At 47.6% G+C, this 22,495-nt stretch overlaps 1 protein-coding gene across 1 annotated transcript in view; it reads right to left on the reverse strand.

The window, feature by feature from the left end:
- GOLGA2 (golgin A2) overlaps positions 1-22,495 on the reverse strand; it is a 159,646-nt gene that overhangs the window by 65,128 nt on the left and 72,023 nt on the right. The window contains exons 5-7 of the mRNA XM_082263927.1: positions 20,483-20,526; positions 13,753-13,816; positions 2,757-2,810 (exon numbers count right to left, since the gene is read on the reverse strand). Coding sequence (XP_082120053.1) covers positions 2,757-2,810; positions 13,753-13,816; positions 20,483-20,526 — 162 coding nt within the window. The remainder of the gene's footprint in view (positions 1-2,756; positions 2,811-13,752; positions 13,817-20,482; positions 20,527-22,495) is intronic.

The following is a 22,495-nucleotide window of genomic DNA, read 5'->3' on the forward strand; positions in this document are numbered from 1 at the left end:
ACTGCGTGCGGGAGCCGAAGTTCACGGCATAGGGCTCTGAAGGAACGGCACGGGTGGCTGTTTCTTCAGAGCGCATGCGCCGATGATGTCATCGGCTGCCTGCACTGTAAATATCTCCTAAACGGTGCATGTTTAGGAGATATTTATAGCGCCTATAGGTAAGCCTTAATATAGGCTTACCTATAGGCAAAAGCATTTCAAGTGGGTTTACAACCACTTTAAACTGAAAGGGAGCACTGGTTGGTAGGTAGGTTAAGCTCACTATGCTGCCATATCTACATGGGGGACAGCATGTTGTGCTTTGTGATAAAGGTAAGCTTACACTTTAAAACAAGACTGTAGGAAAATAACTTTTTTCGACATGTGCCGTGTACAAAGCAATAACTTCTAATAATGATAATCCTAGGTCCTGGCTGCTGCTCTGTAAGGTAAAAAACCTAGTTTCATTTATGCTGGACAGAGCAACCAGTGCTAATCTTCTGGCACTGTGGGTAGGAGAGCTGTAGTTACAATACAATGATAGTATCCTATCCTTTGCTCTCCCCTTTTTTTTTTCAGAACGCCTTGTATTCCAGGCGTTGGATAATCATCAGATGTACACAGAGTTTTTTTCTAGAGTTACTTCATAATAATTGTGTGATGCCTGCATAGTTTAATATAAATCAAATTAAAAAGGAACTGTGTTTGGTCTGATCACTTGGAAAAAAAATAATAAATAAATAAATAGCCCACATCAATTTTGCCAGGGGTATGCACCACTGTATTGGCTGAGATGTAGCAGACAGCTTCTGTTGTTCACGATTCCCTTTATGGAAAAAAGGTGCCAAAACTGCACACAAAGCTCTGCACTATTGTACTGGAGCAGGAAATTTTTTTTTAAATATTTAAATTAAATACATTTTATTGAATGTCTCATATAGCCTGGCTTTGTGTATTTGAGATACACTATATTGTCAAAAGTATTGGTACGCCTGCCTTTATACACCCCCCCAAACTCGCTTATCCATGTCTTTATAGACCTTGCTTTGTGTAGTCATATTGGAATAGGAAGGAGTCATCCCCAAACTGTTCCCACAAAGTTGGGAGCATGAAATTGTCCAAAATGTCTTGGTATGCGGACGCCTTAAAAGTTCCCTTCACTGGAACTAAGGGGCCAAATCCAACCCCTGAAAAACAACCCCGCACCATAATCCCCCCTCCACCAAATGATTTGAACCAGTGCACAAAGCAAGGTCCATAAAGACAAGGATGAGTGAGTTTGGGGTGGAGGAACTAAACTGGCCTTCACCGAGTCCTGACCTCAACCCGATAGAACACCTTTGGGATGAATTAAGAGCGGAGACTGAGCCAAGCCTTCTTGTCCAACATCAGTGCCTGACCTCACAAATGTGCTTCTGGAAGAATAGTCAAACATTCTCATAGACACTCCTAAACCTTGTGGACAACCTTTTGTGAAGAGTTTAAACTGTTATAGCTGCAAAGGGTGGGTCAACTCAATATTGAACCCTACAGACTAAGACTGGGATGCCATTAACCACTTAAGCCCCGGAAGATTTTACCCCCTTCCTGACCAGGGCCTATTTTGCGATTCGGCACTGCGTGACTTTAACAGACAATTGCGCGGTCGTGCGACGCTGTACCTAAACAAATTTGTCGTCCTTTTTTTCCCACAAACAGAGCTTTCTTTTGGTGGTATTTTATCACCTGTGTGATTTTTTGATCATGCGCTATAAACAAAAAAAGAGCAACAATTTTGCAAAAATAACAATATTTTTCACATTTTATTGAAATTTCCCCCCCCCCCCAAAAAAATGTAAAAATCAAAACATTTTCGGCCAATTTGTTTTATGCTACATATGTTTGGTTAAAAAAAAAAAAAAAAAAAAAAAAAAAAAAAAATCGCAAAAAGCGTATTTTGATTGGTTTGCGCAAAAGTTATTGCGTTTACTAAGAAAGGGAAAGATTTTTGTCATTTTTGTTGTTTTTTTTTTTTAATGAGTAATGGCGGGGATCTGCGATTTTTTTTGCGGGACTGCGACATTGGGGTGGACAGATCGGACCCCTGGCTGACATTTTTGACACTTTTGGGGTTACCAGTGACATTACTACAGTAATCAGTGCTATACATATGCACTGTTACTGTAAAAATGACACTGGCAGTGAAGGAGTTAACTGTATTGGAGAGGCAGGGGTTAAGTGTGTCCTAGGGGTGTGATTCTAACTGTGATTGGCTGTGGCTTGATGTGTAGGAACAATGATCAACGGTCCTACATAGTAGAACCGTTTGATCACTATTCTTAAACAGGAAGAACTGACAGGCGGCTTTGTTTACATTAGCCGCCTGCCTTTCTCCCGCTGTCACCATCGGGTCCGCCGGGCACACGCGCGGGGGGTCCGTGACCGAGTGGGAGCGCGCATCCGGCGGCGCGCACTCGCTCCCAAAACCCTTACAGGCTAGCGACGTAGCCCTACGTCGCTCTGCCTGTGAGGGGCTGACTGCCGACGTAAATAGTCGTGCGGCAGTCGGCAAGTGGTTAAAATTGTCTGAAACTTTACAAAAGAAAAAAAAAAAAAGTTTTCACTGTCCTTGTAAAGGCAGATGTCCCAATACTTTTGACAATATAGTGTGTGTGCGTGCGCACGCATCTATCTATCGCTATATCCATCTCTCCATCCATTTTTAACAACCCCTTATTGGAATTTATATCAGACAAGCATGAATTATCAATTACCACAGCTAACTAGGAGAAACTTACTTCTAATTCTGGACTCGAGGCTGAGATGTTCTCCCCATTCATATAGGAATTACTCTGGAAAGAAAACCAATATTTTGTAAGGTCAGAGAAAAAGTTTGGGATCACACACACAATTTGACAAAACAGAGGGCAACTTTTACTTCGCTTTTAGTAGCAAAAACACACAATCATAATGATGCAATTTACCCTTAGGGCTCTTTCACACGGGCTTTCCGTGTGAGAGCTCCGCTGCGGTCCTTTTTTTTTTTTTTTTTTTTTCACGGAGCGGATGACATTTCTGTCATCCGCTCCGTAGTAGGGCTGCAACTAACGATTAATTTGTCTGTTGACTAATCTATCGATTATTTTTACGATTAGTCGACTAATCTAACGATTATTTTTATTTTATTTTTTTTGCTTAGTGTTTTTTTGATTAGCTAATTAATCCTGTAATTAATACAGACCCCTCAGTAAGCCCCCCTCCCAGTATAGACCCCACAGTAAGCCCTCCCACCTAGTACAGACCACTTAGTAAGCCCCCCTCCCAGTGCAGACCCCTCAGTAAGCCCTTCCACCTAGTACAGACCACTTACTAAGCCCCCCCCCTCCCAGTACAGACCCCTCAGTAAGCCCTCCCACCTAGTACATATACCACTTAGTAAGCCCCCCTCCCAGTGCAGACCCCTCAGTAAGCCCTCCCACCTAGTACAGACCACTTACTAAGCCCCCCCCTCCCAGTACAGACCCCTCAGTAAGCCCTCCCACCTAGTACATACCACTTACTAAGCCCCCCCCCCAGTACAGACCCCTCAGTAAGCCCTCCCACCTAGTACAGACCACTTACTAAGCCCCCCTCCCAGTACAGACCTCTCAGTAAGCCCTCCCACCTAGTACATACCACTTAGTAAGCCCCCCCTCCCAGTGCAGACCCCTCAGTAAGCCCTCCCACCTAGTACAGTATGTTCTAGGTGGGAGGGCTTACTGAGGGGTCTGCACTGGGAGGGGGGCTTACTAAGGGGTCTGTACTAGGTGGGAGGGCTTACTGGGGGGTCTGTACTGGAAGGGGGGCTTACTAAGTGGTCTGTACTGTACAAACCACTTAGTAAGCCCCCCTCCCAGTACAGACCCCCCAGTAAGCCCTCCCACCCAGTAAAGACCCCTTAGTAAGCCCCCCCTCCCAGGGCAGACCCCTCAGTAAGCCCTCCCAACTAGTACAGGGCTTACTGAGGGGTCTGCACTGGGAGGGGGGGCTTACTAAGTGGTCTGTACTAGGTGGGAGGGCTTACTGTGGGGTCTGCACTGGGAGGGGGGCTTACTAAGTGGTCTGTACTGGGTGGGAGGGCTTACTGAGGGGTCTGCACTGGAAGGGGGGCTTACTAAGTGGTCTGTACTGTACAGACCACTTAGTAAGCCCCCCTCCCAGTACACTAGTACAGACCCCTCAGTAAGCCCTCCAACCTAGTACAGACCACTTAGTAAGCCCCCCCTCCCAGTACAGACCCCCCAGTAAGCCCTCCCACCTAGTACAGGCCATTACAAGCCGGTGTAGCGCCGCACATGTGACATGTCTAAGTAGCTGGGTGATCGGGGAGGATGGCGAATGTGTGTTGCGGCAGAAGCTGTGGCAGTACAGGGAGTACAGGGGTGCTGGAGACGGTCAGCGCTCACCTCTTGTCTCCGACGGAGCCCGGCGGGGGAATTTCACCCGGCCGGCAATGCTTCAAGCGGCGCAGCGGCCGCCCAGGGGGCGTGTGACGTCACGCGTTGACGCGTCAACGCCTTTCACGCACGTCGACGATCGTGGCAGCCCTACTCCGTAGGTCCGCATATCATCCCATCCGTTTGCGGATGATATGCGGACCTAATGTAAGTCTATGGGGATTGCGGATGTCAGCGGATGACACCGCTGACATCCGATTTTCCTTCCTTTCCGTTTTTTGAACGGAGGAAAAATAGGGTTCTGTTCCGTTCCAAAAAACGGAACAGAACTGAAAGGAAGGAAATCGGATGTCAGCGGATGGTATTCCGCTGACATCCGCAATGCCATAGACTTACAATATGTCCGCAAATCATCCGCAAAAAAATAGGATGATTTGCGGACATACGGAAAGCCCGTGTGAAAGAGCCCTTAGGCTTGGTTCACACTCAGGCGGCTTCAAAGTAGCCCGACTCTAAAGTCGCCCTGTACAGTGTAATAGTAAAGCTGTTGCTGATACTGCAGACTACTGGATTCACTGAAAAGAGAGAAGACCTGCTCTGGGTGAAAGCACCATTTTTGTTTTTCATCCCAGCTACCATATATAAGCTATTACTGTGTAATTACAGGATTTATTTTAATTCCAAGCAAACTTTTTTATCATTCTGAGCTCCGTCTTTCCATTTTCAAGTGGGTTTGCTTTGAAAAGCCCAAGCTACAATACTCCACTCCTCTTCAGTGCGTCCTCCAAAATAATTCCTTTCCACCACTAGATGTCTTTCCAAGATTGAGGACTTTCTGTGAATGCAGGGCACCATGGACCATGGATGGTGCCCTGGCATGGCACCATCCCAAAAGGCATCACAAGGACACCCTGCGCTTACAATGATTGAAGTCTAGACTGGGGCTGTAATCAAAATGGCCCCAATATTCATTTTGTTTGGTTTAGGAGTTCTAGTCTTCCTCTACTCTACCAATAAAATCATTTTTATTTTTGTCTACGTTGCAGTTGGAAATTTTCCCCTCACTTCTTGTCTGGTAAAACCATGGTCACCAGAACACCAAGTGAGGGAATTCTCCTAAAGAAAGCCCCACGTAGCCGTAAAACACAACAGGGGTTCTAATCCTTTCTGAAACTTTACAAAACAAAAAGTTTACATTGAACTGGTACTTTATTCAAAGCTAAAAACGTGTGCAACCAATGGAAACCCCGGTCGCAGAAGATGGCGCCGATCCAGATAAGGTGCGCACCACATGGACGTGCTGGCGGGCCTTTAGTGATTCTTCCACTTTCCAAGACCTAATAGTGAAATAATTGATTTTGGCTATTTCTTTGAGCATTTTTCGGAATCCTTCTCCCCCTTCTAATCAACTACTTCTTCCCTCCTACATATATGGTTTTCTTTTTTTTTTTCAAAATTCTTTATTAGAGAGAAAAAAAAACGTACAAGCATACCACAGATCAACAACAGGTACAGCCAAATTCCAGGTACAGCGAACATATGACAAATTGAAGACAGTGCAGACAGCAGTTCAAGGTGTATTAACGTAACACTAAGGCATCCATATAGCGCATAAGGAACATAATGTACACCCCCTGTGAGGCCAACGGCCTTAGCTGTTAGAGCTGAATAGTGAACAAATAAATTCTCAGGGCACCTTCAGGCAGACCCCCCCCGCCCCACCGGACCGGCATCCTTCTCATGGCCGGCTACCAGGGAAGGGAGGCCCCCCTCAGGTGCACCCGAGTGCCGCGGCACTCCCCAGAGGACCCAATGGCGGTACTTCCCCCAAAGGGGTGTCGCACCGCATCACTCCCGGAAACTGACCGACCAACCTAATAGAGAGCCAAACATATCATGGCCAGTACTCATCAGCGGTATAGAGGATGAATAAACTTATAGACGGTATGCTGAAAGCCAAAAAAGAAAAGGAAGGGGCTACAGGAAAAAAGACAAAGAGGGAAAGAGAAGAGGTGAGGGGACCAAGGTGGAGAAGTAAGGGAACAGGGGAGCACCAAGGAGGAGAGTGGGGGGAGGCCGGCCGACCCCCGTTCAGCGACCATCAGCGGGCAAGCAACTCTGTATATTCCGGAGTGTATTTAAATTCATGCCAGTAGAACCAGCGTTTCAGGAACTTCTCTCATGTACCGTGCTCAGTGGCTACTAGATCTTCCAGTTCATGGAGGCAAGAGACCTTGCGGAGCCACATGGCTACCGTAGGAGGCTGTGTCTGCTTCCATAGCGGAGGGATGCAGCTTTTAGCTGCCGTGAACAGAAGGGGCAGAATTGATTTCCGATAGGACGCTCTCGGATATTCATGGTGATGAAGGAGGAAGAGTGCTGGGTCTAGGGTGAGGGGATGGTCCGTAAATTTCTGGGCAATGCGGAGGACCTCCTTCCAGAAAGACTGTAAACTCGAACATGACCAAAAGACGTGTAGGTAGGTTCCATCCTCCTCCCCACACCGCCAACAGACATCCGGGCAGGTCGGGAACATGCGATGAAGCCTAACCGGAGTATAGTGCCAGCGGGTCAAGGTCTTATAGCCCACTTCCTGATACCGCGAGCAGCGGGAGGTCTTGTAAGTGAAAAATAATATCCTCTCAACCTGATGGTCTGTAAAAGACACATTCAGGTCCCTCTCCCATTTGGCAATAAATGGTGGGCGGAAAGATTCGCCCGGCGAGGCCAGCGCCCGGTAAACCAGAGAGACCGTGTGGCGAAGGGGAGACGTGTCGGAGCAAAGATCTTCAAAGTACGTGAGCCGCCTCGAAAATTGAGGCGCCGAAGGAAGAGCTTGTAGAAAATGAGCCAACTGGATCCGCTGCCAAAAGGACAAGGAGGTAAAGGGCGCCGTAGAGTTCATATGGGAGCGCGAAATCCAAGCCCCCGCCCTCACAAAGTGCCGTGCTTGGTGAACCCCCTGGGTCTTCAAGAACCTAAATCCAGGTTGATCCAATCCGGGCCCAAAGTCTGGGTTATCAATCACCGGGAGAAGGGGCGAGGGAGAGGACGCCAACTGGCCATTGTGGCAAAGACGCCTGCCCACCGCCAGCGTGGGTCCAATGGTCGGATGGGTATCCAAGTCCCTGGGAACAGGGCCAGAGCTCCAAAGGGCGGACTCCAAGGGAGTCCCCACTGACAAACGCTCCAGGCGGACCCATTGTTTCATGGAACCGTGGCGATACCAGTCTATAATGCGAGAAAGATGACATGCTTCGTAATAGAGGACTGCGTCCGGCATTGCCATGCCCCCACTCAATTTAGGCATCCGGAGCACCCGCAGCGCCAAGCGGGGGGGAACCCCGAAGCCACAGGAACTCCCGGAACACCCTGTTCACCCTCTTGAGGTAGGAGGATGGGACCTTAATGGGCAGCTCCTGGAGCACATACAAGAGGCGGGGCATGATGTTCATCTTTATAATGTTGCAGCGACCGAACCAGGAAAAAGTCCCTCGGCGCCACCCTTCTAAGTCTTGCTTGATGCGAGTCAAAAGAGGTGGGAAGTTACAATCGAAGATTTTCTCCGGGCAACCCGGGAGATAAATCCCCAGGTACTTGATGTGGGACAAACCCCATTTAAAAGGAAAATCCGCTCTAAGGAGAGTCGACAGAGAGGCCGGTAAACCGACCGCCAGCGCCTCTGACTTTGATTGGTTAATTTTATAGAAAGATAACGACTCATAAACCCGAAATTCTCGCAAGAGATTCGGGAGGGAAGTGAGAGGGCGTGTCAAGAAGAAAAGTAGATCGTCCGCGTATGCCGCCACTTTAGGCGACTCCCCTGCACTTACCGACAGTCCGGCCACATCCGCATTCGCCCTCACTGTCCTCAGAAAAGGCTCAAGAGCGAGAACAAAAATCAACGGGGAGAGCGGGCACCCCTGGCGAGTGCCATTTGCGATGTCGAGGGAGTGTGAGAGAGACCCGTTGACCTTCACCCTAGCCGAGGGCCTGGAGTAAATGGCCCTGATCCACGACAACTGGCGTTCCCCCAGACCAACATGCTCCATGGTAGCTAGCAGAAAATCCCAGTTCACCCGGTCAAACGCCTTTTCGGCGTCCGTCGACAGGACCAACATCGGGATACGGTGGCTATTAGCATAATCTATGAGATTAATTGCCTTAGCGGTATTGTCCCGGGCTTCCCGGGCAGTAACAAAACCTACTTGATCATCGTGGATCAAACCTGGGAGCAGGGGAGCCAATCTAGAGGCAAGGATCTTGGTGAATAGTTTTAGATCAATATTCAGGAGAGAAATCGGCCGGTAGCTCGCACATAGCAGTGGGTCTTTACCCTCCTTGGCCAAGACAGTGATATGAGCCCGCAAGGAATCAACCGGCAGGGCCGCCGACTCGCCAGCTGCATTGTACGCGGATAAGAAATGCGGCGATAGGACCTCCTCAAAACACTTGTAGTACGCAAGGGTGTAGCCATCAGGACCAGGCGCCTTCCCAGGTTGCATGCCCCCCAGGGCCGCAGTAAGCTCACCCGAGCGCAAAGGTGCGTCCAACTCTTCCACATCCTCCGGTGAAAGGGTGGGGAGGCCGGAGGCCGTAAGATACGATCGAATCTCCCGGATCCTAGCGTCCCGTGATGCCGGCGAAGGGCCAGAGGACAAATTGTACAGGGAGGAATAGTACCGACGGAAAGCTTCCGCTATGTCCGTCGTCGAATGGACCCTACGGCCCCCCGCCGTGGAGATCTCCGGGATAAACGTCCCGGATCTCTGCTGTCGCAGTGCCCTGGCCAACAGCTTCCCACACTTGTCTCCATGTTCGTAAAAAGCTCGGCGACATTTAGCTAGGGCGGCCTTGGCTTGGAAGAGGACCAGATCTCGGAGCTGATCACGAAGAACAATGAGCTCCTGAAGGGCAGCAATTGCTTGGGACCGTTTGTGGACCCTCTCCAGGCTTCTGATTTTCGCCAAGAGGTCTGACATTTGAGCACTCCTTTCCTTCTTCCTCCGGGATCCGAGCTTGATCAAAACCCCGCGCATATAGCTTTTATGGGCCTCCCAGACCATCACAGGCGAGCTGTCCGTCGTGACATTAGAGGCGAAGAAGTTCCTCAGTTCAACACCGAGCTCCCCCAGGATAGCAGGATCCTGGAGAAGGGTGTCGTTAAGCCTCCACTGCCATTGTGACACCTCCGGGGTTCTCAGATCCAGGTCGAGGAGAACGGGAGCGTGGTCCGAAATGGCAATAGAACCAATAGAGGCAGCTGAGACCCTGGGAAGCAAGGACTGCGGTAACAAAAAAAAGTCGATACGCGAATATGAGTCGTGCGGGGGGGAGAAGAAAGTATAGTCCCTATCCCCGGGATGGAGAACGCGCCACGGATCCACTAGGCGAAAAGCATGAATCAACTGCTTGAAGCGTCGGAGAGCAGCATAGGACAACTGGGAGGCAGACTTGGAGGTATCCACTAGCGGGTCAAGAGCCAGATTAAAATCCCCTCCCATGAGAATCTGTCCCATAGTGAAGTCTGCCAACTTAGAAAGCACCGCGTCCATACAGGAGATTTGGTTAGTATTGGGCAGGTAGAGATTCACCAGGGTTACCGGGACGGAACCTAACTGGCCCTTCACAAAGAGGGCCCTGCCAGACTCGTCCCTCCACATATCCGAGAACGTCCATGGAGTATTGCCCTGAATCAGGATGCTAACCCCTTTCGTCTTGTAATCAGAAGAACAACCATGGTAAACCGTAGGAAAACGCCTATTTCCCAATTTGGGGATCGTATCCAGTCTGAAATGCGTTTCCTGCAAGAAACCAACATGAGCACGGAGACGGTGGAGTTCAGACAGCACAATAGAGCGCTTCTCAGGGGTGTTGAGTCCCTACACATTCAAGGAGACCAAACGGATCGGGTCAGGACGGGGGGCGACCATATCCTCCCCAACCAGTGGGTCCAGCCCACGGGTCAAAAACAAAAAAAAACCCCCAAGAGAAGGGGAGGAGGGGAAGGGAGGGAACGGTGGGAGAGAAAACAAAAAAGGGGAGCAGTAAGGAGACAGAAGGATATGAAAAGAGAGAAAAAAAAAAAAAAGAAAAAGGAAAAAGGGGTGGAAAAAGGAGAAGGCGCGATGCACGCGCCGAACTACAAAGTAGTAGGTTGCCGAAGCACAAGAGAGAATTCAATCTCAAAGGACCCTAGGGCCCAGTCCACCACCCCCGCAAGCAGGGGACAATGAACAGGTATCCAGGGATCACCCTATGTGGGGAACGAGGAGAGCCACTAACCGGGAGAAGCAGGTGACCTCTCCCACGCCCCCCAGACCAGCCCACCATAATCCTAACAACATATAATAGCATAGTAACCAGCAATAAAAAAAAAAAAAAATGATAACGAACCCAACACAAAAATCAGCAACACATTGTAGCAGCCCGAGGCCCCCCACTAGAGAGGAGTCCCCCCCCCCCCCCGCCCACCACGAGCCAAATCAGCAGTTCCCATGGCACTCTCGTTGACAAACGCCAGATTTAGTGCCCGCCCCCCTGCCCGGACTCCTCCCTCCGGGTCAGTAGCAGCAGACAGGAGGGGGAGGCGTCGCACCCACCCTCACCCATATCACCAGATCCTGGGAGGGGAAAACACTAGAAAAAGAAGGGGGGGAAAGTGGGGGGAATGGGGAGGGGGAAAGGAGGTGGGAGGGAGGGAAGGGGAAGGAAGATGCGAGATGGGGGAAGGGGAAAAAAGGGGGGGAGGGAGAGGGAAAGGAGGGAAGGGGAAAAGGGGGATGAGGAGGGGGAGGGGGAAGGAGAGGGGAGGGGGAAGGAGAGGAGAGGGGTGAACAAGGGAGTGGGAAGGAGGCATGGGGAAAAATGAAGGAGAAGGAAGAGGGAGGCGAGGGAAGGGGGGAAGGAAGGTGAGAGAGGGGAGAGGGGGGAGAGATAGGAAAAGGAGGGGAGACAAGAAAAAACAAAGGGGGGGAGAAAGAAGGGGGAGGGGGGAAGTGACGGAGGAGGGAGAGGGGAGGGAGAGGGGAGGGCGAGGGGAGGGAGGGGGGAGGGGGGACCGCATGAGGAGGGGGTACAGAAGGTAAGTAGGAGGTGTCCCATCGGAACTTACGAGAAGCCCAATCCCCCGCAGCCCCCCAACCCGGCACAACGCACCATCAAGTAATGAAAGGAGAGCAGCACCCTGACCAAGCCAGCGCCCAATACAGGCATAGCCCGGCCAGAGCGCCGCCGGGAAACAAAACCAGGGAATAAGCCAACTAGTATTTCCCGAGCCCATTGCAGACCCATACAGACCCCAGTAGCAACTTCAATATAAACCATACATTGTTATAAAACATAGATATGTATGCGTACAGCCGTCCGGTAGGGGGTAACAGCCACCACTGTCACCCTCTCTCCAGCAGTGCACCCCCGGAGCCAGAAGTAATGGGAACGAACACTGCACCACATAAGGGAAGGCAGGGGTCGTAGTTCCAGCCATCAGAAAAGGTGGCAGCCAGGACAGCGGGACAAGGCATCCGTCTTGCAGGGACAGGGGCAAAGAGCACGGGATACGTCCGCATGAACCAGCAGGGGGTCAGTCAGAGGCAATGCAGACAGCGGGCAGGGCCGGGCAGAGGTTACAGGGCGGCTCGGGCGGGAGAACTGGAGGGAAGATCATGTGGGGTAAAGGAGGGGGCCATTTAGGCTACTCACTGTTCCAGGGCATCCCAAGTTCAGTCTTCAGGCGAGGCCGCGGAGGAGCCAGCGGAGCTCGGCCCGGGGGCATGTCGCTGACGGCGCCGGCCGGCAGGACCCGACCGCGATGGCCCACCGCCAGGGGATCGAGCATCACGCTCCGGGAGCCTCGCCAGCCAGTCCGGGATCGCCATTGGAGCCAGATCCGCAAACCGGAACAAGGCCTGAAGATCAGAATGCTTACGGAGGATAAACGTCGATCCATTTCTGCGGACTATCAGCTGAAGAGGGAAGCCCCAGCGATAGGTAGCGTCTTGACCACGGAGCCGTTCCAGAAGGGGCTTCAGCATCGCCCGGCGCATCAGGGTCCCTCGCGAAACATCCGGAAAAATGTGAATTGTAGCCCCATCGAAGTCCAAAGGGCCCACCGACCATGCGGCCCTCATCACCTGCTCCTTGACCGCGTAACGGTGGAGGCGGCAGATCACGTCCCTGGGTCTGTCGGCATCCTGCGACCTGGGACCCAGAGCCCGATGGACCCTATCGAACTCCAACACCACCGGGGGTTCTGGCGGGAGAATCCGTGTAAGTATGGCCCGGACCGTCTCAGGCAAGTCCTCGTGGCCCGTGGCTTCGGGAAGGCCGCGGAGCCGCAGATTGTTCCTACGACTCCGATTCTCAATGTCCTCCATGGTAAGTTGTTGCTCAGCAAGGATGTCCGCGTGAGCTGCCTGGGTCTTCTCCAACTGGGTCACCCGGGTTTGTAGGTCACAAATAGCGGACTCTCCAGAGGCCACCCGCTCCTGCACCTGGGTCACCTCCCCCGACAGGGCCTGGAAGTCCCTCCGATGTTGCTCCGTGACCTGAGCCACCAGGGCCTCCATGTCCATTTTGGTGGGGAGGGATCGCAGCAAGGCCCAAATGTCTCTGTCTTCCCCCGAGTCCCCGGTAAGAGATGACTGGGACGCCATAGGAGGCGCCGGAGATGCCGCCGAAGGCGAGGGAGCCGGGGTGGAGGGTGTTTGAGGCGATGATGAGGTAGCGGCCGGAGCGGGGTCCCCGCGTGGACTCAGTGCAGGCGCCCGGATTCCCGGTGCTGGAGAACCCTGGAAAAACGGGCGGATCGGAGCCGAGGAAGTCACCCGAGGAGCAGGTTTCGCCGATTTAGTCCTCCTCCGCTTGTAGGAGCTCATGACAGCCGGTAAATGCTAGGTTAAGGCCGATCAGGGAGGCTAGGGAGCGGGAGCACCATGAGAAAACGTCTTCACGCCGCCATGTCCTAGCCACGCCCCCATATATGGTTTTCTAGCACCCTGCTTGTTGTAGGGTTATGGTATATTTTTGATATTGTTTCAATCCTAGATACTCTGTATTGGTATGCGTTTCTTGTTATGTAATTGTAATCTTATACAGTTTTTTTATGTGAGCAATTGAAAACTTAAAAAAAAAAAAAAAATAAGTTATTTGAAAGAAAATGTGTGCAACCCAAAATGTCTACATGCAAACTTGTAGCAGATGCCATACACTCAATGTGTCCTAATTTCAGATTTCAAACATGACATGAAGTTGAACACGGGTCCACTATCTTCACTGGCCTTTATCACGTAAGCACAACATATGACACATATCACTTCTTATGAACTACATGTTCTCATGACAGAACAGGTTTACCTACTTGTGACACCAGTCCATTCAGCTGTTCGGAAAGCTGTCGCAGACTGTCCGTTGACGAAACAAACCTAGAACACAGTACACATTATAAGCACAGGTGTCATTTTTTCCACCCAATAATAATAATAATGCAGTTTACTTAAATAATTGTTTTTCATTCTATAGGGAGAACCATCAAAATTTTCATGATGCAGTCCCTCAAATCAGATACTCCAATTTTGGAAGATTCTGTTTGACTCAAACTTTCTACATTTTAGGGTGACCCACTAAACAGATCTTCACAAACCAACTCCCAGTCTCTTCCATTCCATTCTGCAATTGCAATGGGACTCATTTTCTATAATAGGATATTTTCCAAATCCATAGATTATAGAGAATTCAGCAGTAAGACTTAGACCCGATTCACACTAGATGCGGTGCGAGTTCACAGCGAATTCGCACGGCAACAAAATCGCAAACTGACTGCGAAGTGAATGTAAACGACACCCTGCAATCAGTTTGCAAAACGCAGTGTGACCTGCAGAATCAGATCGCATGAGTGTGAACATATTTTACAATCAATGTTTTATTTTGTAGATTTGTCTCATGAGCATCCACTCCTGAAGAAGTGAGCAGACAAGCCCACAAAACGCGGCGAGTTTTTACAATGCTTATATTTCATGTTGTGCCCATTACCAAGCGGCTTGATCTTTCCGTATCTGTATACTTATTTGATGTACCTTTATGTTTCCTGTACTTACCTTAAATAGATGTATTAGGTTTACCTTTGTCAGTGGCTAGGTGTGTTACAGCTCATTTAAAGTCCCAGGGTGAACTTTGTCTTTTTGTGCATGTATTATAGGGATGGAGGCGTTTCACGGGTGGCTTCAACCCACTTTTATTAATTGGGTGTGCGAATCATTAGATTCTGGTGCAGACAAAAAAGGGTCCTGCACGAGTTTGGTCCGAATGCAATGCTAATTCAGCCATACAGTTTTTATGGCTGAATTTGCATCCCACAGACATTGCATGTGATCTTCATGACCATCGCACTAGTGTGAACCGGCCCTTAGGCCTCTTGCACACTGCAGCTTGAGTACAAGTCAAGCAAAGCTCAGTACAGATTATTTTTTTTTTTTTAACAAGGCTAAAATACAGCCCATTAATTGTAATGTGCCTATGCGCACAGGCACGTAAACCAGCGCCGTACATTCTTCAAAAAAATAAAAAAAAAATTGAAAAATATGCATTTTTTTGTCTGAAATTTACACCTCATGCGGAAAAATATGTGCACATAAATGCACGCAAGTGCTCATTTGCATATTGTACAGAACAAGAATGCGAGAATAATTTTGCACGAAAACGCACGAGTGTGCATGAAAAAGTGCGAATGCATAAACCCGAAAATGTATGTAAATACAAATATATATATATATATATATATATATATATATATATATATATATATATATACACACACACCTGAAATTACGTTGAAAAAGTAGATGCTCAAACAGGAGTATCATGTGAAAAACGCCTAATACATTCCTTAGCATTAAGAGGAATGCCTGCAGGAAAAAATAAATGAACTCATACACATGTGTGAGGACCAACCCTTAGAGCCGGTTCACACTACCACAACCTCTAAGTCGCCTCAAAAGGGGCGACTTGTTAGCGCGACTTGTATGATAGACGACTTGGTATTTGGCCAAATCAGAATATGATGTGTTGTCATTTCCTCATTGCCCACCAAAAAAAAGTTCTTAAAAATTGTCGTTTTTGATAGAGAGCCAATTATTGAAAAAATTTAAAAAAAATTAGATTTCTTTGGATTTAGTGTCTGGGGGGTCTAAAAAGTGTACCTGTTAAGTTTCAGCTCTGTAGCATGCCCAGAACCAGAAAAAAAAGTTCATTTTTCTTATAATTTTTATTAGAGCAGGGATGGGGCTCCGCTCCTGTCACACCTGGGCGTTTTTGTTTCAGACGTTAATTGGGCATTTTTTGGGCGTCTTTGGAGGCAGGCATGACATCTGAACTTCTGTATAGGGGTATATATACACACACACACACATATATATTATATATATATATATATATATATATATATATATATATATATATATATATATATATATATGTGAAAGGAGGGTAACACCATCCCTGCAAATAATTTCAGTAGCGCAGGGATAGGGTTCCGCTCCTTTCACACCTATATGTGTGTATGTGTATATATACATATATGTGTGTGTATATATATACCCTACACAGAAGTTCAGATGTCATGCCTGCCTCCAAAGACGTCCAAAAAAAAGCCCAATAAATGCCTGAAACAAAAACCGCCCAGGTGTATTAATAATTCTAAGAAAAATGATCTTTTTCTTAAGGCGGTCACCCTGACATGGATGAGTTCGGTCACCCTGGCATAGCAGTCAGAGTCACTTCACCCTAAACTACACTACGGTCACCCTGACACTTAACATTTTCCCTACAGAAACTAGATTATTGAATCTAACAATAGTGGTATATAGTACCCTAACTACACTGCATATCCCTTTCCTCACACTGTCTACCAGTGCCACATATCAGTGCCACGTAAAAAGTGCCACATATCAGTGCCGCGTACCAGTGCCACGTATCAGTGTCCACCAGTGCCACGTATCAGTGTCCAACAGTGCCACGTATCAGTGTCCACCAGTGCCACGTATCAGTGTCCACCAGTGCCACGTATCAGTGTCCACCAGTGCCACTGCCCACCAGTGCCACTCACACAGACCAGGCAGAGATAAATGGTATATAGTAACTGTAGGCATGGCTGCAATGTGGGGAATACATGGTTAATTTTCCTTCTTCCTGTAAAGTCGGATCAAAAGTCGCTTCAAATAAGATAAGGATCTGACTTGGAGGTGACTCCCATTGAAGTCTATTGGGACAAGTCGGATACAAGTCGCCTCAAAAGTAGTACAGGACCCTTTTCTGAAGTCGGAGTGACTTGAGTAGTGCCAATTAAGACGGCTCTCATTGATTTACATTGCTTTTGTTATGTCAAGCGACTTGGGGACGACTTGAGGGCAAACAAGTCGCCGCAGTGTGAATGGACTCTTAAAGTGTACACAGAGGTAATGGACAAACCCTTGCAAGCAACTTTCTCAGTGACTGCATAGTAAGGAGGGCCTTGCTGTTGATTCCTAATACCAAGACCTTCCCCATTATTTAATAGACCAATGTCTGAAACTAAAGGCCAGTAGAGTCGCTAACAAGAAGCTGTAATAAAGTAGGGATAACAGACACAAATTTATGTAGAATAACCAACCAAGCTGCCCGAGTTTCAGCAGTATGATTAGTTTTAAGGGTTCCCTGACCCTGACAGGTTCACTTGACAGTCTTCGCTGCCATTGTGCTATTGCTGGGTGTTAATGCTTCCCGTTTCCTTTAAAGGAGGGATGGGCCCTTAATCACCTGCACTTAATCTATCCATTATTATACAGGTGCATCTCATAAAATGGAGATCATCAAAAAGTTAATTTATTTAATTCAACTGAAGTGAAACTCATATTTTATATAGATGCGTTACACACAGAGTGATATATTTCAAGCATTTCTTTCTTTGAATTTTGAGGATTATAGCTTACAGCTAGTAAAAACCCAAAATTCAGTATCTCAGAAAAATAGATTACAACATAAGACCAATAACAAAAAAAGGAGATGCTGATTTAATTTCCCAACAGGACTTGGCACCGCCCACACTGCCAAAAGTACCAATACCTGGTTTAATGGTATCATGGTATCACTGTGCTTGATTGGCCAGCAAACTCACCTGACCTAAACCCCATAGAGAATCTGTGGGGTATTGTCAAGAGGAAGATGAGAGACACCAGACCCAACAATGCAGATGAGCTGAAGGCCGCTATCAAAGAAACCTGGGCTTCCATAACACCTCAGCAGTGCCACAGGCTGATCGCCTCCATGCCACGCCGCATTGATGCAGTAATTCATGCAATAGGAGCCCCGACCAAATATTGAGTGCGTACTATACTGTACATGGACATACTTTTCAGTAAGTCAACATTTCTGTATTAAAAAATCCTTTTTTTTTTCTGGGTCTTATGGAATATTCTAGTTTTCTGAGATAATGAATTTTGGGTTTTCACTAGCTGTAAGCCATAATCATCAAATAAATGAAAGGAATGCTTAAAATATGTCACTCTGTGTGTATTGCATCTATATAAAATATATTTCACTTTTTGAATTGAATTACTGAAATAAATGAACTTTTAGATGATATTCTAATTTTAGCAGATGCACCTGTATATGTGCCCCAACCCAGGAGACACTCAAAATGTATATTAGTTAGGACTGCAGGACACCGGGGTGCCATGATGTGGCCTCTACAACTTACATATGTATTTGCAAATGTGTGAAAACTAAACCCTTTGGTTTTAATGTGAACCGATAGACAGGGTTAATTCAGTTAGTTGTAGGCTGGCTGATAAGCGAGCTGGGAATTTTTTTTTTTTTTTTTGTGACATGCGTCGCCCGCCCCATGTGCTCCTTGCTGCAATGGCTAGATATATAGGTTTGGGTGGTTGCCATTTTTTTGTACGTTTATTACTTTACAGCAGCCTTCCTCAACTATTTCAACACAGCGGAACCCTTGAAATAAATTTCTGGTCTTGGGGAACCCCTGCTACTTATTAACCACTTAAGCCCCGGAGGATTTGGCTGCTAAAGGACCAGGGGTTTTTTTGCGATTTTTTACTGCGTGACTTTAACGGACAATTGCGCGGTCGTGCGACGCTGTACCTAAACGAATTTGACGTCCTTTTTTTCCCACAAACAGAGCTTTCTTTTGGTGGTATTTGATCACCTGTGCTATTTTTTGATCACGCGCTATAAACAAAAAAAGAGCGTAAATTTTGCAAAAATAACAATATTTTTCACATTTTTTTATATGAAATTCCCCAAAAAAAAAAGTAAAAATCAAAATTTTTTAACATTTTTCGGCCAATTTGTTTTATGCTACCTATGTTTGGTAAAAAAAAAAATCGCAAAAAGCGTATTTTGATTGGTTTGCGCAAAAGTTATCGCGTTTACTAACAAAGGGAAAGATTTTTGTCATTTTTGGTGTTTTTTTTTTAACGCGTAATGGCGGCGATCTGCGATTTTTTTTTCGGTACTGCCACATTGCGGCGGACAGATCGGACCCTTGACTGACATTTTTGACACTTTTGGGGTTACCAGTGACATTACTGCAGTAATCAGTGATATACATATGCACTGTTACTGCAAAAATGACACTGGGAGGGAAGGGGTTAACTTTATTGGACAGGGAGGGGTTAAGTGTGTCCTAGGGGCGTGATTCTAACTGTGTAGGGACATTCCTATTGGTGTAAAAGCAAAGATCAACCGTTCTGCATAGTAGAACGGACAGATCTTCACTTTTACACAGGGAGAACTGACAGGCAGCTTGTTTACACAAGCTGCTCTGTCTTTCTCCCTTCACAGGAGCGATCGCAGTGTGACTGGCGGACATCGAGTCCGCCGGTCACACGCACTGACTTGCCTGTGAACGAGCCGCGGCGGGCGCGCGCCTCGGCGGGCGCGCGCCCGCCCACGATAGGCTCGCAAGTCAGTGACAGGCGAGTGACGTACCGATACGTCACTCTGCCTGGCCGGGGCTGACCGCCGCAGTATATAGTCGTGCGGCGGTCGGCAACCGGTTAAAAATCTACAACTCATGACAAATTAGTGTGGCAGTCAGTGGGAAGAATGCTCCTTAGAGGTGGAAATTGACCATTTCTCAAGGAACCCCTAGCAACCTCAGAAAGAACCCTAGGGTTCCAAGCAGAGGCGTAACTAGAACCTTCAGGGCCTCAGTGCAAAAAACCATGAAGGGCCCCCCGGACCCCTGGCCGGGACCCTTCCCTTCAAGCCTGGGGCTCTTCCAACTGATCCTGGGGCCCTTTACTCTTATTGCGGGGGCCCTTTATTATGATCCCGCAGTGGGAACCTTTCACAAGTTCTGCAGTGGGCCCCCTTCCTGCCATCTTGGGGACTGCCCACGGTGGTGGAATGCCAGGGCCCGGTCCAAAGTGTGACCTTTGCGATCCTGGAAGTTCACCCACTGGTATCAGTAGTTTTTATTTTTTGGTATTTTAATTGCATTCTTTGTTATAATTTTATTTTATTTTTTTTACATTATGACTCTGTCCATTCAGAAAAGGAAGGATCTGGTAAATTACATATTTACCGACCCTTCCTGGTTCTCTATTGTGACAACCCCCTGCAGCAGCCGGCAGGAGAGGGGTGGGAGCACGGGGGGGGGGGGGGGACCAGGGGAGCACACAGGGGCCCAGAGACAGCAGAACACAAGTGAACTGGATAGGAGGAGTGGCGGGGGCAGCATACAGAGGAACCAATCTCCTCCATTTTCCTCCTGCAGGTACAGGAGGAAAAAGGAGGACAGTGATTTCTCTACATGCTGCCCCCACCGCCCCTCCTATCCAGGTGTACAGGGGAGCCGCACAGGCCCCCTGGAGCATAGGGCCCTGTAGCAATTGCAACCCCTGTAGTTACGCCCCTGGTTCCAAGCAACCCTGGTTGAGAAACCCTGCATTACAGCCATAAGCCAACCTCAAATCATAATGTTCTTTAACAGCCAAAGTGTCCTTGGGATTTTATTGCATCCTCTAAAATTACAGAGGAACTAATTTCAAAAGCATGTAATGCAGGACACATACAAAGAAGAATACACTTACCTGTTTCCATCCGATGTCACCTTTGTACCGTCATAGTCATTCTGCTGAAGAACAAGAAAACGGGAATCACCAAAAGCAAGGAAGCAAAACAAAAAGAGAACAAGGAAAGCAAAAAGATGAGAAAAGTGAAACCCAGAAAAGTGAAAAGACAGTACCAGCAAATTAATTATCCACAGCCACCACAAACCAGCGCAGCATGCTATAGCAGAGAGGAATCCCAATGCCAGAAGATGATAGAAGAAACAGGAAGTACACATCACCTACTTAATGCCAAAACAAACACCGTAATTGGATGGAACATGAAATTGCGTTGTACTGGGTGTATCTGCTTATCCAGAGTGTTAATACGTTTCCAAACATCAGTCCGCCACTTTTAAAGCCCCAATACCGCTTTCCCGGTTTTTTTTTCACATTTTCTTCTCTGCTTCACAGTTTACCCCATAACGGGGGGGGGGGGGTTAAATTTCCTCAAGATAAGCCTAAAAGCAGCAAGGTTCCCTTTAAAGGGATTCAAAAGCTACAGGCACAAGGATGTACCATTTGTATAGACCTTTTATAAATACAGATCGCTTTCAGCTGTCCATTGTCAGATGGAAAACACGGCAATTCATTCCTTTGGACTTGTGGATGTAAACAGGTAATCGTCCATTTTTATCCACCTACATCTGTGTGTGATTTTTTTTTTTAAGCAGAGCTTTTCTATTTATATCACCGCTCTGAACAGATGTAATTTTTTTTTTTTTTTTATTTGTTTTTTAGGCAAGACATTTTTGTTGGTTTATACTTTTGTCACCTATAAAAATATATAAATATAAATTTTGCATATACGCCCTGTTTACAGTGCATCCAGAAAGTTCTCAGCTCTTCACTCTTTCCACATTTTAGGATACAGCCTTATTCCAAAATGGCATAATTTTACTATTTTCCTCAAAAATCTACAAAACAATACCCCATAATGACAACGTAAAAGAATTTTTTTTTAAATCTTTGCAAATTTATGAAAAATGAAAAAAAATCCCATGTACATATGTATTCACAGTCTTTGCCATGACACTTAAAATTGAGCTCCGCTGCATCCTGTTTCCACTTTGAGATGTTTTTACAACAACTTGATGGGATTCCATCTGTGGTATATTTAGATGATTGGACATCATTTCGAAGGCACACACCTGTCTATATAAGGTCCCATAGTCAACAGTGTATGTCAGGACACAAACCAAGCCATTAGATCTAAGGAATTGTCTGTAGACCTCCGAGACAGTATTGTATGGAGGCACAGAACTGGGGAAGGGTAGAGAAACATATCTGCAGCATTGAAGGTCCCAATGAGCACAGTTGCCTTCATCACCTGTAAATGGAAGAAGTCTGGAACCACCAAGAGTCTTCCTAGAGTGGGCTGCACGGACAAACTGAGCGATCGGAGGGAAAGGAGCCTTAATCAGGGAGGTGACCAAGAACCCGATGATGGTCACTCTGACAGAGCTCCAGCTTTCTCTGTGGACAGAGGAGAACCTTACAGAAAAACAACATCTCTGCAGCACTCCACCAATCAGGCCTGTATGGTAAAGTGGCCAGACGGAAGCCACTCGTCAGTAAAAGGCACATGACAACCCGCCTGGAGTTTGACAAAGGCACCTGAAGGACTCTGACCATGATAAACAAAATTCTCTGGTCTGATCAAACCAAGATTGAAATCTTTGGCCTGTATGGCAAGCGTCATGTCTGGAGGAAAATGGTCACGGCTCATTACCTGGTCAATACCATCCCTACAGTGAAGCATGGAGGTGGCAGCATCATGCTGTGGGAATGGTTTTCAGCGGCAGGAACTGGGAGACCAATCAGGATCGAGGGAAAGATGAATGCAGCAATGTACAGAGACATCCTTGATGAAAACTTGCTCCAGAGCGCTCTGGACCTCAGACTGGAGCGAAGGTTTATCTTCCAACAGGACAACAACTCTAAGTACACAGCCAAGATAACAAAGGAGTGGCTATGGGACAACTCTGAATGCCC

This window comes from Pelophylax lessonae (genome assembly GCF_965119305.1).
Source record: "Pelophylax lessonae genome assembly, chromosome: 7".
Lineage (NCBI taxonomy): Eukaryota > Metazoa > Chordata > Amphibia > Anura > Ranidae > Pelophylax > Pelophylax lessonae.